This window comes from Struthio camelus, chromosome 21 (genome assembly GCF_040807025.1).
Source record: "Struthio camelus isolate bStrCam1 chromosome 21, bStrCam1.hap1, whole genome shotgun sequence".
In the NCBI taxonomy this organism is placed as follows: Eukaryota; Metazoa; Chordata; class Aves; order Struthioniformes; family Struthionidae; genus Struthio; species Struthio camelus.
The window spans coordinates 6,876,674-6,888,942 of record NC_090962.1 but is presented as its reverse complement, the minus strand read 5'-3'; the positions used below and the strand labels follow the sequence as shown (position 1 = coordinate 6,888,942).

The 12,269-nt window shown below is 46.6% G+C and overlaps 2 protein-coding genes across 2 annotated transcripts; both read left to right on the top strand.

Moving 5' to 3' along the window:
• The first annotated feature begins 3,305 nt into the window (after positions 1–3,305).
• On the top strand, positions 3,306–4,273 carry LOC104141978 (natriuretic peptides A-like). Its single transcript, XM_068915470.1, has 3 exons — positions 3,306–3,494; positions 3,618–3,915; positions 4,097–4,273. The coding sequence occupies exons 1-3, from the start codon at positions 3,384–3,386 to the stop codon at positions 4,120–4,122; spliced, it is 435 nt and encodes a 144-aa protein (XP_068771571.1). The 5' UTR covers positions 3,306–3,383; the 3' UTR covers positions 4,123–4,273.
• Positions 4,274–8,800: 4,527 nt separating this feature from the next.
• LOC104141859 (natriuretic peptides A) lies at positions 8,801–12,004 on the top strand. The gene is made up of 3 exons (XM_009671424.2): positions 8,801–9,040; positions 10,727–11,012; positions 11,287–12,004. The coding sequence occupies exons 1-3, from the start codon at positions 8,921–8,923 to the stop codon at positions 11,301–11,303; spliced, it is 423 nt and encodes a 140-aa protein (XP_009669719.1). The 5' UTR covers positions 8,801–8,920; the 3' UTR covers positions 11,304–12,004.
• The last annotated feature ends 265 nt before the right edge of the window (positions 12,005–12,269 follow it).

Sequence of the window (12,269 nt, the reverse complement as noted above, 5' to 3'; positions counted from 1 at the left end):
CACCAGCCAGATGAATGATCAAAATGGCAGGGGGAAAGTGGGGAATGAAAGAATAAATCGGTTTGTCAGCACAACCCACATTCCAACAGAAGGGCTATGCATGTCTTGACACTCATGCCGCAGTCTGATCAAAGCATGAAGAGCTTTGGGATATGGAGCCCTACAGACAGCATGGTGCTTCACAGGTACCTTCTTCTGCAGGTCTGGAGTCATTTTGGGCAATACCTATACCACTCTCCCTTTTTGTAGCTTTCATTGTGCAGAGGCCTCAGTCCTGCGCAAGCATGAGAAGATAGATTTCTGACTGATTATTCTAACTTAACACACATTCACACAGTCAGAAAGAGAATTGCATTTGTTTACCCCCAATACACAGCAACTTATGCCAAGAAGAAACAGACATGCTTACTTGTTGGAACCTGAAGGGAAGCATTCATGTTTCTTAAATCGATCCTCTCTTTAGCTGTGCTAGCCCTGGGGTTGACCCAGTTACAACTTACATCGCGGAAAGGTGAAACCATACAGCCCACAGACATTACGGTGTCAAATGATGAAGAGAGCTAGCACATGGCAGGTGGTGCCAAACTGAAGATTACAACCCTCTTCTGTCCTTCCCAATAAACCTGGGTCTGATAACCTGCTCCCTGCTCTCAGTAACCCTAGAGCAGATGTATTTTCACTGGCATGAAAGCTTGCTAATGTTAGAATTTCAGCGCTGAATACACAAAATATCTCATGGCAGCAAATCCGAAGGTTGAGTGCTACCAGAGTTCACTTCCTGAACATCCTCAGCCTATCTCCAAAGTTAACTACACCAGCATAAAGCAAGGGTCAGTGAAACTGTTTGCAGATATAGTAACAGAGATCGGAGACGGCTGAGGACTGTGAGCTGCCCACTTTTGTACAGAGTCCTACAGAAAACAAATAAGAAACAGAAAAGAGCTCCAATTCCATAGAGGCTGAGCTGGTAACACAGCATCCTCTCACCTGGCATTTTGTATGAACATTTTTAAAAGCCACTTTTCAAAAAGTAAGAACAATTTATTTCACATAAAAGCCTTCATAATTAGACCCCTAAGACTGATGCCAGGTGTGTTCATACTTTAGGTAATTTGTTTAGTTCTATTAGCATTTAAAAAATCAAAGCCAACCTTTGAAGTTAGCGTGACAGTCAGATGCGGGGAAGCTCATCTCTAGCTGTGTCATTTCCATCTCCACTAAGCAACAGTGCATGAATTTACAGACTAGGGTTACAAAAGTAGCTGAGGAGACAAGCCTACAGTAAAATGATCCCTATGGGGAAGAACCAACAAAAAAAATTCCATACATATATCTTTCTCAAATAGACCTGCTTTTGGGGTACCTGCTTATAAGTGGCATTAGGCAGCAATCAAGTTTTGGCCTCATACAAGACTCCAGCCTACCTCACTTATTGCAAGAAGGCAAAATTTTCCCTTAGCCATCACCGAGGTCATACATGCTCTCACTGCTTCCTCCCTTCCCACTCCCACCTGTCTTCAATACACACAAAATCAAGGGTGATACATATCCTCATTTTAGCCACCTGCTCTCATTCTGCAACAAGAAAACAGCTCCCATCTGATGCTAGCCTCCTTCTTTTGTGCACTGGCCTTTCAAAACATTTGTCTTATTTTTCTCTATTAGATTTTTCCTTGAATTCTTCCTTGCTATGATGCTTTAAACCCAACAACTTGCCAACTGTTGACTGCTGGGTGCAGAGATCATTGGCCCTTACCAGCTGATGTTGCTAGTTTGCTTCCAATCTAAGACAAATGATGTCAGCTGGAGGCAGATTTGTAGAATGCAAAGACAATAACATGAGGCAAGGAGAAGTAAAAACATAATGTATGTTGCTGCTTGTTAGTACAGCACCTAACAGTAGTAAGCCCGCAACAGCTTAGTTCAAAACTCTCTGAACTCAGAGGAAAGACTTTCTTTGGCTTCGCTGAGCTTTAGGTCAGGTTCTGAGACAGACAGCAGAAATCAGTGCATATCTAGTGAAACTAGAGAGATTTATGAGTGTATTGGCTAAGCAAAGTAAGACGATAGAGAGCAGAGACAGAGCTTAACTGCTCTAATGTTACTCGGCCAGTGATTGAAAGGCTGCTGTTCTGCCTCTCACTCTGTAAGGATCTAACAGGCCCATCCTGATTTCCAACCCAGGACCAGTGGAAACTGTATTCATTTATACTTGAAATGGGTCATTCACAGAAGAGAGAAGCCAAAATTTTGCCTGAAAGTAATGAGAAACAGCTGTAAAGCTCTGAGGCAAAACAGGAGAAAGTTTCATACAAATACACTGCCTGTTACAGTAAGCAGACTGGTAATTCAAACACTTTTGCCTGGGAAGCCTAAATCAAAAGATCCATAAAATCTCTTCTTCTGAGCAAGGTTCCTGGGTTTTCTGGGAAGAACAGTTTTTCCATAGGAATTTCTCACTCCAGCCCGCGCTATGAGGAACAGAATACACCACCATTTATGGGTAAGATGAAGGGACAAAGGGAGGTGGTGGTGACTGCAGAGCATTCACTCCCTGCTGTAGCCAAGGCATGGCTGGAGCAAGTAACTTTTATAGTAAAGCTGTCAGCTAGCAATACCATTGCTCAAGGCAGACTTAGGCCATCGCAAGGGTAGTGCTCTTTAAGGGAAGGGTTTGCAGACAATGCCAGAAGAAGGCAAGAACCATCATCACATCAACTTGCAAGGAAGAAAAATCTCCTAAAACCAAATCTCAGGACTTGGTCTATTCACATAGCATCACAATGTATGTAAAGAAGAAAAAGCTGCTGGGATCTGCTACAGATAGAGCAGAATATCCAGCTCTCCCCACTTCCTCTTTTTCTCCCTCATGGAAGAGAAATGATCCATCTCTCAGCCCCTCGGGAGGGGAAATCAGCCCCTTGCTTGGGCCAGCCCACAGCTCCTGTGTGCCTGCAGATGTGGGAGAGAGCAAACAGGCAGAAAGTGGGAGATCCTTTCACTGTGTCAGCTCCTACCCTAACAGTGATGGAGAGTGGTGGGGGTGGCAGGAAATCACCGAGGAAATGAGTGTTGCCGGGGGAAGGAGATCACTTCGGGCAGTTCTCTCCCTTGGGGGAGCTGTTGCATTCAGCGGTTCCCCCTCTCCTGGAGAGTTACCTGTGGGGCCAGTTGTAACCAGTTCTCTTATCGGAGCCAGGGGCCAGAGTGCGGTGCTCCAGCTCCTGGGGGGATCTGGCAGGAGGCAGCTGAGTTCCCTTGGGGCAGAGAGTGGGGATATAAGGGGAGGCGTCTGTAGGCAGAGCAGTGACGTGGGATAGGATAGTATAGGCTATAGGATAGGCTAGGCTAGGCTAGGCTAAGCTAGGTTAGGTTAGGTTAGGATGCGGCTCCTGGCTCTGCACTGTGGGGTCTCACTGCTGCTGCTTGTCCTGCCATGGGCAAGGGCACAGGCAGTTGGCGGCGAGCACAACACGGAGCTGCAGTCCCTGCAGGTACTGGGGCTGGGGTTCCCGAGCTGGGCCGCCCGCACCCAGCCCACTGTGGACAAGGGGGCAGGAGCGAGGCTCCTCATCCCCCTGCCGCAGCCCCCGCCTCCCCTCTACTTCCCTTTCCAGGATCTCCTTGAGGCATTGGGGCAGCTCCAGGGGGAGGAAGGTGGACTCTCAGGTCTGGAAGACGAGCCAGTGGCCAGGACTGAAGACGGCGGTGCTGAGTGGGACCTGCTGGGACCAGAGAGCAGCTTGCAGGCTGCCCTGCTGCCGGCCCCCAGCCCTCCCCAGCCCGTGGACGGGGAGAGCCAGTGGAGGAGTCTCCTCTCCTCCTACAGGCGGAGGAACTTCTCTGGCTGCTTTGGAATGAGGATGGAGAGGATCGGTGTTCAGGCGGGACTGGGATGCAACCACTACAAAGCCCGTAGGTCCCTGTTAGAGCTAGCAGCTCCACAAAGTGCAGGGCAGCGGTGGGAGGCTGGGGCAGGGGGCTGGTCCTCTATCTGCCAAGGTATGGGGGCTGGAGAACCATGAGAGGTGCCGCTGTCCCCGGCTGAAAGCCTTGGAGTGGCTCTCTGAGCAGCTCACTGTCCCTTTTCTCCCAGGTTTCTGGAGGAGAGGGAGAAGCTGAACCTGGTGCCAGCTCTGAAGCCTTCCAAGGCCCCAGGCCAGAGAGGGCAGCAGTGTTCAGCCACCAGGTAGCCGGGCTGCTGCTGCAGGAAGAGCTAGGCTGCCCTGGAGCCTCTGTGGGCATTGGGTATGCATCAATAAAACATTTGTACAAAACTTGCGTTTCCTTTCGCAAGTCTTTCCTGGCCAGCCCCACGACACAGCACACGGTCCCATGTTACAAAAAGCTCCTCCAGAGTTCTCCTCTTCCTATGCACTAAGGACTTGGTCCCAAAACAGGCCAGAGCATCCTGCAAGGTCTGGCTAAGCCGCAGCTGGAGGGCTGCAGCAGCAGGAAGGACAGAGGTTGCATCTTTCCGTGACAATGATCAGCCTGGTGGCCCTCCTTGCTGCACCGGGGAGGCGCTGTCAGGTACCTGTCGTGGTTCCATGCCATGGCAGTGAGCTGGGATGCCTTCCCCGGGGAGTTCACCACTGCTAGTTGTGAGTCTTCACAGTAAGTGCCCACTGGGCAGGTTTGAGAGTCCAGTGATGAGTTCTAGAGAAACACTAGGTTGGCGAATGGCCCACAGTAGTGTCCTACACATGCTCCTGTCCCATGGGCTGAGCCACTGGAAGCAGTGCCAAGTTTGGCACTGCAGACTGGCATGGGATGGCACAAAGGGCAGAAGAGCTACATGGCTTTAAAAATAAATTTGGCATCAACTGCTGAGAAGGTTCCCACCGCGGGTGAAGGGCTGCGAGGCGTTCAGGACCCGGGACAGACGCCAGCCAGCACAGGGCACCGGCATCCCGGGGCCCCACTGCAGCCCCGCAGCCGCTGCAGTTTACCTGGGCCAGGCACCTCGGGGAGCCCACCAGTCCAGCACAGGAGGAAGGCTGTCTCCTCCCTACACCCATTGATGTGGAGCGTAGCCAAGTCCAACTCGCCCTTCCCAGCTCAACTTGTACGACCACTTACTTCTTAGCAAAGGAGGCCTGCTTGTGTCAGCTGGCTTCAGCAAAGCTTCTCTCTTCTGCCTGGGTTTTGCACAAAGTCAGTCTTTGCCTCTATATTACAATGCACTGTAAAGTATGTAGTGATGCAAAGCCCTCTCCAGTGTCTCAAGACAGGGCTGTGAAGCACCAGGAGCCCTGAGCAGATAGAAAGTCGCAAGGCATTTTTCAAACACCCCGCTGAGAAAGAACTCAGGAGAGGGAGGGCCTGTGCTGCCTCACTTAGCCCGGAGGGGCCAGCAGAGGAAGGGGCAGCCGCATGACGCAATGAGTGACACGTACTATACTCCAGTTGGTGAGAGAAGCAATCCATGTTTGGGATGAAATTAAGATTCCTTCTCCTCTATGGAAAAAATGAGGCCCCATTTAACTGTCCTAATTGCAATATGGCCTGTCCTATGATCTTGGTGCTGCATGCAATGTATTGGACATAATTACATTTTCCTTTCATCTCCCACACTGATGGCCTCATCTCTTCGTTGCCTTCTCAGTCTGACTGAATTGCACAGCAGGGAAATAGAGCTTGGGTGGGGTGTGGTATAGCCTTGTCAGAGGGTTTAGGGAGATGAAAGGAATCTAAATCCAGCCTCTTCCTCAGAATAGGACTACAAAGCCAAGGCTCTTCACAAGCAGCGCACACTCGAGCAGCCTTCAGTTACAATATGGCAATAGGAGAATGGATATCACTGGCTGGATGTGCAGCAGGTAGGGACACCAGTTCAGGTAGCTATATCAGCAGAAGGAATCCACATGACAGCAGCCCTTAGGGCAGCCTTACAGGGATGGGAAACAAGGATCTCTCATCATCCTTCTAGGGAATGGGCAGCGTTACCCTCACCTGAGTTCTGCCACGCATACCCTCCTCCTCCTCACAGAGATTCATGCATGGAGCTGCAGAGGAGAGCTGTTCTCTCCTCTGAACAAACTGCACTGCTTTCTGTTGTAGCCTAATGTCCCACACCTCCCATCCCATACCCTGGGATGTTGGGGAATTGTGCCCATTTCCCATCCCTAAAACTGTTTACCGTACTCTTTTTATAAGAACCCGCTGCTCCGTTGAGACTCCCAACAGGGTTTTCACAAGGCTAATGGCCAGCAGAACATGCGCAATGCCTGGGTCTTGCATAGCTAGGTCCTTAAGCCTGAAGTCCACATTAGCCTTGCCACGGTGAGGATACGAGACTTATCCCACAAGAAAATAAAAAAGTGAGCTTTATAGTTTTAACAACGACAGGCTGAGTTCTGACGTTTTGCTTCAGCAGGGCTGTGGGATGGGTAATAGAGGGCAGAATTTGGCTCTGAAAATACAATAGCTACTGCAACCGTCTGCCATTTTTATCCCATCTACGTATTCTTACACATACTATAAGAAATAGCACACAGAAATGCCCCTGCCTTAGAAAAGTACTGTCAATGCTGAGGTCAGGCCCTAGATCTCATATATCTGCTGTGGAATATGGAAGATGGAAAGTGAACAAACCAGTACAAGAAAGGAGTGCGTTATTGAATGCAATCCCGGAATACTGGATTGTGTCGCAGGGGCAGACTGAGGGGGAGATAGCGGGCAGGTCACTCAAAGCTAAATTTTTCACAGCTGTCACCGACATCGTGTTCCTCACTTTCTTGGTGCTGGGTTTCTGACCCAAGGGTTGCTTTGCGGATGTGCTGAACTCTCAGGCAAAACTCAGATCAAGGGACAAAGTGATTTTGCACAGAGATAGCACTGTAGGTGCTCATACTGCCCATACTCAGTGGGTGGGGGGGGGAGTTGAGAGGAAAGAAACAAAAAATAAAACAACACCAGATCCTAGTTATCTTAAATTGGGCATTCAGCATTAATAAATACTTCCGATTTCTCTTCTCACCCTTTCTCATTTTACAAAATGAAGACAACTCCCTGAGCAGGCAAACACATACACACCTAGGAAGAGCAGTAAGAAAATATTTGGAATTAATTAGTGAATTTTTCAGACACTGAGGTAGGAAACGTCAATGAAAAAACGCTATCAGGATCTTAATTCTGTCTTAACCACAATTTGAACAGTACAAAATAAGAACGGGTTGGGCCACACAATAACACTAAAAACGAGTACTGCCTCCATGTACCAAAAAAAAGGAAGCATTGGGGAAAAACAGGGAGTGCTCTTATCATAAAGGACTTCATCAGAACATATGCAGATTTGGGCTGACTTCAGGCTATATTAGGAAAAAGTAGTATTTGAGCTTGGCTTCACAACCTTGAGAATGTCCTTTCTAGTATAATTTTGGTAGGTCGATCATGTGAACAGTGCGTGCACGTTTGTACACAAACACCATGTTAAGACATTTAAGACATGAAAAATATTTTATAGTTCTATTAATATTTAGAAACTGTACTCAGGAGGTTCTTCTCAGGATCTATACTCATTAAAAGATAACAATTTACTCGACTGACATATTCAGCTTGCTCATATATTCATTCAATTTCAAACAACACAAAATAAGCCAAAAAATACAGCATAAGTAATATGCTTCATAATTTAGAACTCTCCTGCAGTTCTGTAAAAAGGAGGAATTTTCAGTTGCGCTACATGCATAAAGACAATGCTGGAAAAGCCATTTGCAGCACATCTGCTTTTCTGCAATTTCTCAAACACAGGCAATTTTTAGCAAAGACGACAGGAAACGAAGAAACAAATAAACACTTTTAGAAAATGTATCAACCAAATGTTTCATTTAACCCCTCCCAAAACATACATACGCACAAACTCACTCATTCTTCCTTGGGGCGAGATTCTGATACCTCTGCTGAGTAACACCACAAGCCATCTATCTAAAACCGTATAAATTCTCGCTGAGCAAGTTGTGTTCTGGTACGACGGTATTAGAATCTAGTACAGAAGATTACTCCTGAATCTGGCGTCTCTTTTTTAAATTGCATTAATGGAGGGTCAAGCCTTACCATCGACGCTTAAAAAAATCCCCACTGATTTAACAATTTAGCTGTTAATAAAGGCCAGTGTTTTTCAACGGTGTTGAAGACAGTTGTCATGGGGGGCTGGCGGCGCTCGACGTCCCCGCAGAATCGGTCTAGAAGTTATCGTCTGCAATGAGGTGCAACTCAGGGCCCCTCTGTTCTTGGCAACATACAAATGCAAAGTCTCAACGGTGAGATCACCTCTACAGCAACCGGGAGAGAGAAGTGGCCCAAATCTGGGATTTTCAGCACACTCCATGGTATGTGGTGGCTATGCATATTCCATATATAGAAGGAAAGCGTGCACAATACTTTAGGTGTCCTAAAAGTAGCTTTATCTTCAGTCTTTATCCTTCCCCAAATGCTCATCTGAACGCTGCTTGCTTTCCCTATAAAAGGTAATTTCCCTATGGAAAGCTTCTATTTGAGTAGAGTTTAGAGCAGTTTCAGGGTTGTTACCCATCTCCGTAAATCTTACCATAGGGGTCTCTTGAAAGAAAATTGCTAAGAATTTCCAACTGGACTGTGTAATCACAGCGCCTGGTATCAAGAGAAGGGGGAGTGACATGAAATCACTGACTTGTGACATACATTCCTCAGCAACAGCAGCTGCTGCCTAATGACAGCTAATAAAGGGAATCTTCCCTTGACAGAGCTGCATGCCTGCAGTGGGACTGGAATGCGTCCCAGATAAATCCACTGATAACCTAGGAAGCAGAGATCACACCCAAAGAGTATAAAAGACGAGCTGCGGAAGAGAGAGGATAGGACAAGGAAGAGAGAGACCTGAAGAGACATCTCAGAAGGAGCAGCTTGAACTTCCCATATTCCCAACGAACCCAGCACCATGGACGCTAAAGGCTCATTCTCCTGTGGTTTCCTCTTGCTGCTTCTCCTCCAGTTCCAGTCCAGCAAAGCCAACCCTATCTACAGCCTTAGCCCTGCCAAAGAACTGGCCAGCATGGAGGTGAGGACTCTTTGCTTTTGTAAGGTTAAACTTTCAGGGGGCTTAGAAGAGTGCGAGGTGGTGTCTTTGCCTTTCTTTGTGCAATCAAATAGCCAGATCAATGATCAGAAATATCTAGGGGACAAAGTGACTCAGACATCTCAGTTCGTCAAAGGGGCTCAAAGAACCTTTATAGAGCAAGACCCTCCACACTGGGCTCACCTGAGCTCCTGGGTGGCAGCGGGAAACAGAATTACGATGTTGTGGTATGTCTCCTTTGTTTTTGTTTGTTTGTGTTTTTAACAGCCTCCCTTAAGGTTTCTTATAGAATTAGAGTGAAGTCCCAGAGAGGGCACAATCCAATGTAGCACAGTAGCTCTGTAAGAATAAATAAATACAAAACTTTCAGGTGGGCTCCTTCTGTTTATCCCACTAAATGGCAGGTGCAGTGAAGCAGGACAGCTGCATGGCACTTGCTTTGTGGATTTAAGAGAAGTGGATGTATGCGGATGGGAGATGAGGAGGAGCACCCAAGGTCAAACTTTTAGAAAACGCAGTACTTAAGAATCAAATTGAGAGGAACAATATGATCATGTAGTGTGACTCATACAGAAAAGCCTCCAGAGCTATGAAATTAACACATGCATATTTTAACGAGTAAGTCCAGAGAATATCTATTGTTAATGCAGCCTAGGGAGCAACACAAGCTTAAGATTCAGTCTTGAAAGATGAAGTATGACAGCTTAAGCATTTCCTCGGACTAGTACCAACAACCAGTTTCTTTCAGGATCAAACCCTCAGAACAAATTCCCTAACATGATTAGGACAGTGTCAGCCAAAGCCCAAGGCTCCAGCCTCCTCTGTCTCCAGTACCTAGCTGACAAGAGTGGCTGCCAAATGCACTCACCCTCAAGCAAGCCACCAGGTTCATTCCTCTCTAGTTTACTTCTAGAGATGGACAATTAGATCCCTCTAATTGGTTGGGCTGCCCTTGAGGAGGTTATCTGATCCCTGTTATTCAAAGCTTTAAAAATTATAGAGAACGATACCCTGTGATGGTGTGCTTACTCCATCTGCGACATACCCAGGAGAAAGTCAGAAGCTAGCCACAAATTTTGCATATAGGTATTTTCAAGGAGACTCATGCTACTTTAAGGAGTAGCAGTCCTGCAGCTTCCAGAAAGAGGCTAGTGGAAACACCACGAGCTTCTCCATGTGAAGTCTACTGCGATAGCCAGGGGTGACAAACAAGCAGATGATCTTTGTTACAGTCAAAAAAGAAGGGAAAGCCAACAGCTCGCAAGCAGTATTACAGACAACTTCTGAGAACATGGGAGTGACTATGGAGTCAGAAGTACTTTGAGTATGTACCACTGGGGGGGGGGGGGGGGGTTGACTGATACCTATCCGTGCAACACAAACCATGTTTTGCCTCTCCACTAAGAGTCCTTCTAACCTTGCCACTAAGCTATACTTCTGTGATAGGCAGCTTCAATCAGTTCTCAGCTAGAGCTATCTATTGGCAGAATTAATGTGAACAGGGATTTACCACAGAGGACAGAGCTCAAGTACCACCAACAGCTCTGGAATCCAACCTGACTGTCTCCCTAGTGGTGACTACAAGACCACAGATGAATGCAGAACTGGATGACTGGAAGAGTTAGTCAGTGAACTAGGAGTTTCATGAAATTAATCCTTCTCTTACAGGCTCTTCTGGAGAAACTGGAGGATAAATTTGCACTGATTGAAGCCCTGGAGTCCAATCCTGACCTGCAAGAGCCCAAAACCCAAGAGGACAGCCCACCAGAACTTGTAGATGACAGCGATGATCAGAAGGCTGAATCCAGACTAGCACCCAGCACCCTTCTGTCCTACAGGGACCCCTTCCTCAAGAGACTGAAGGGGCTGCAGATGCCCAGGATGATGAGAGATTCTGGCTGCTTCGGGAGGAGAATTGACAGAATTGGATCCCTGAGCGGAATGGGTTGCAACGGTAAGTCTGCCTAAAGCGTTTCGTTGAATAGAAGGAACAGTTGCATCAGTGCTTTGCAACAAGGGAGGCGTAGGCTCTCGTTTATGTCTTCAGCAGTAAGAACAATAGCGGAAAGGAGGGAAGAGTTGATTTCAGTCTAATATTTAAGCTAGCAGTGGTTTTTCAAAAGAAATCCTGTCTCTTAATTTGATAGGCAAAAGCACTGCAGGCAGTGATGGCATATATTGACAGATAAACAGATTCCAGTAACATGTATTTCATGTTTGGCTTGCAGGTTCCAGGAAGAATTAGGAAGACCTCCCTACCCTGTGCTATGAAGAATGCTTTACAGTACCCGTTCCTCCCAAGATGAAAGATAGAAGCTTTCTAAGCTCTTCAATGGAAAGTTATTCCTATTTTTATTTATTTATTTATTTATTTATTTGATGTTTTTTAAAGAACGTTTCTTACTCTAGCACCAAGAGATCATCTTTAAATAAAACTAACACGTTAGATATCTATGCTGGACTTCTCTCCTGTCTGTTACATCAAACCTTCGTGTATTTTCCTAAAGTCAAAAGCCTGTGTTTTATTGGTATGCTGGCACTCACAAGGCTGGATCTCACTTATGCAAGACTGAGAATGTATGAACTTGGGAGAAACAAGAATGAGTGTTTCACTAGAATTTTCCTCTCTACTCTAGGAAATTTTAACAGATTAGCAGGAAAAAAAAATTGCTCAACCTTGGAAGCCCAGCATGAGCCCTACTATAGACAGGGTGTCAGTAACAAGAGAGTCCTTCTGCTGGTATAGATTATTCAGTCAAGAGAACCGCCACTCCATTACAGTAAATTCCTCGTATGTAGGCAAAATTTACAAGAAAAAAAATTTAGAAAGATCACAAAACTACAAAAGTTACAAGATAACCAGAGGGAGGAAAGGGAATTCATTGTATATGCTTTCTAGCACTGACCAAATAAAGGCTACGAGCATCAACAGAAAGATACATCCTTAACTGTGTCTTGTCTCACTCTGCATGTGGCTGGGATGCTGATCCCCAGTGCTTCCTCATGGATCCTTGGAGGGCTGGACTCCTACCACAATAATTCTACACCTCAGGGCAGATGGGATCACTCCAACTACAAAACAGCTCGTACATAACGCTTATCACTTTCTGGGAACGGCCCCTCCCAAAGTAATCCTAAACATGCCTAACAGGAACATTGCAAGTCTGATGCAAGGTTTTACTTAAACCTTTGTAGCTGGATTTCACACCTA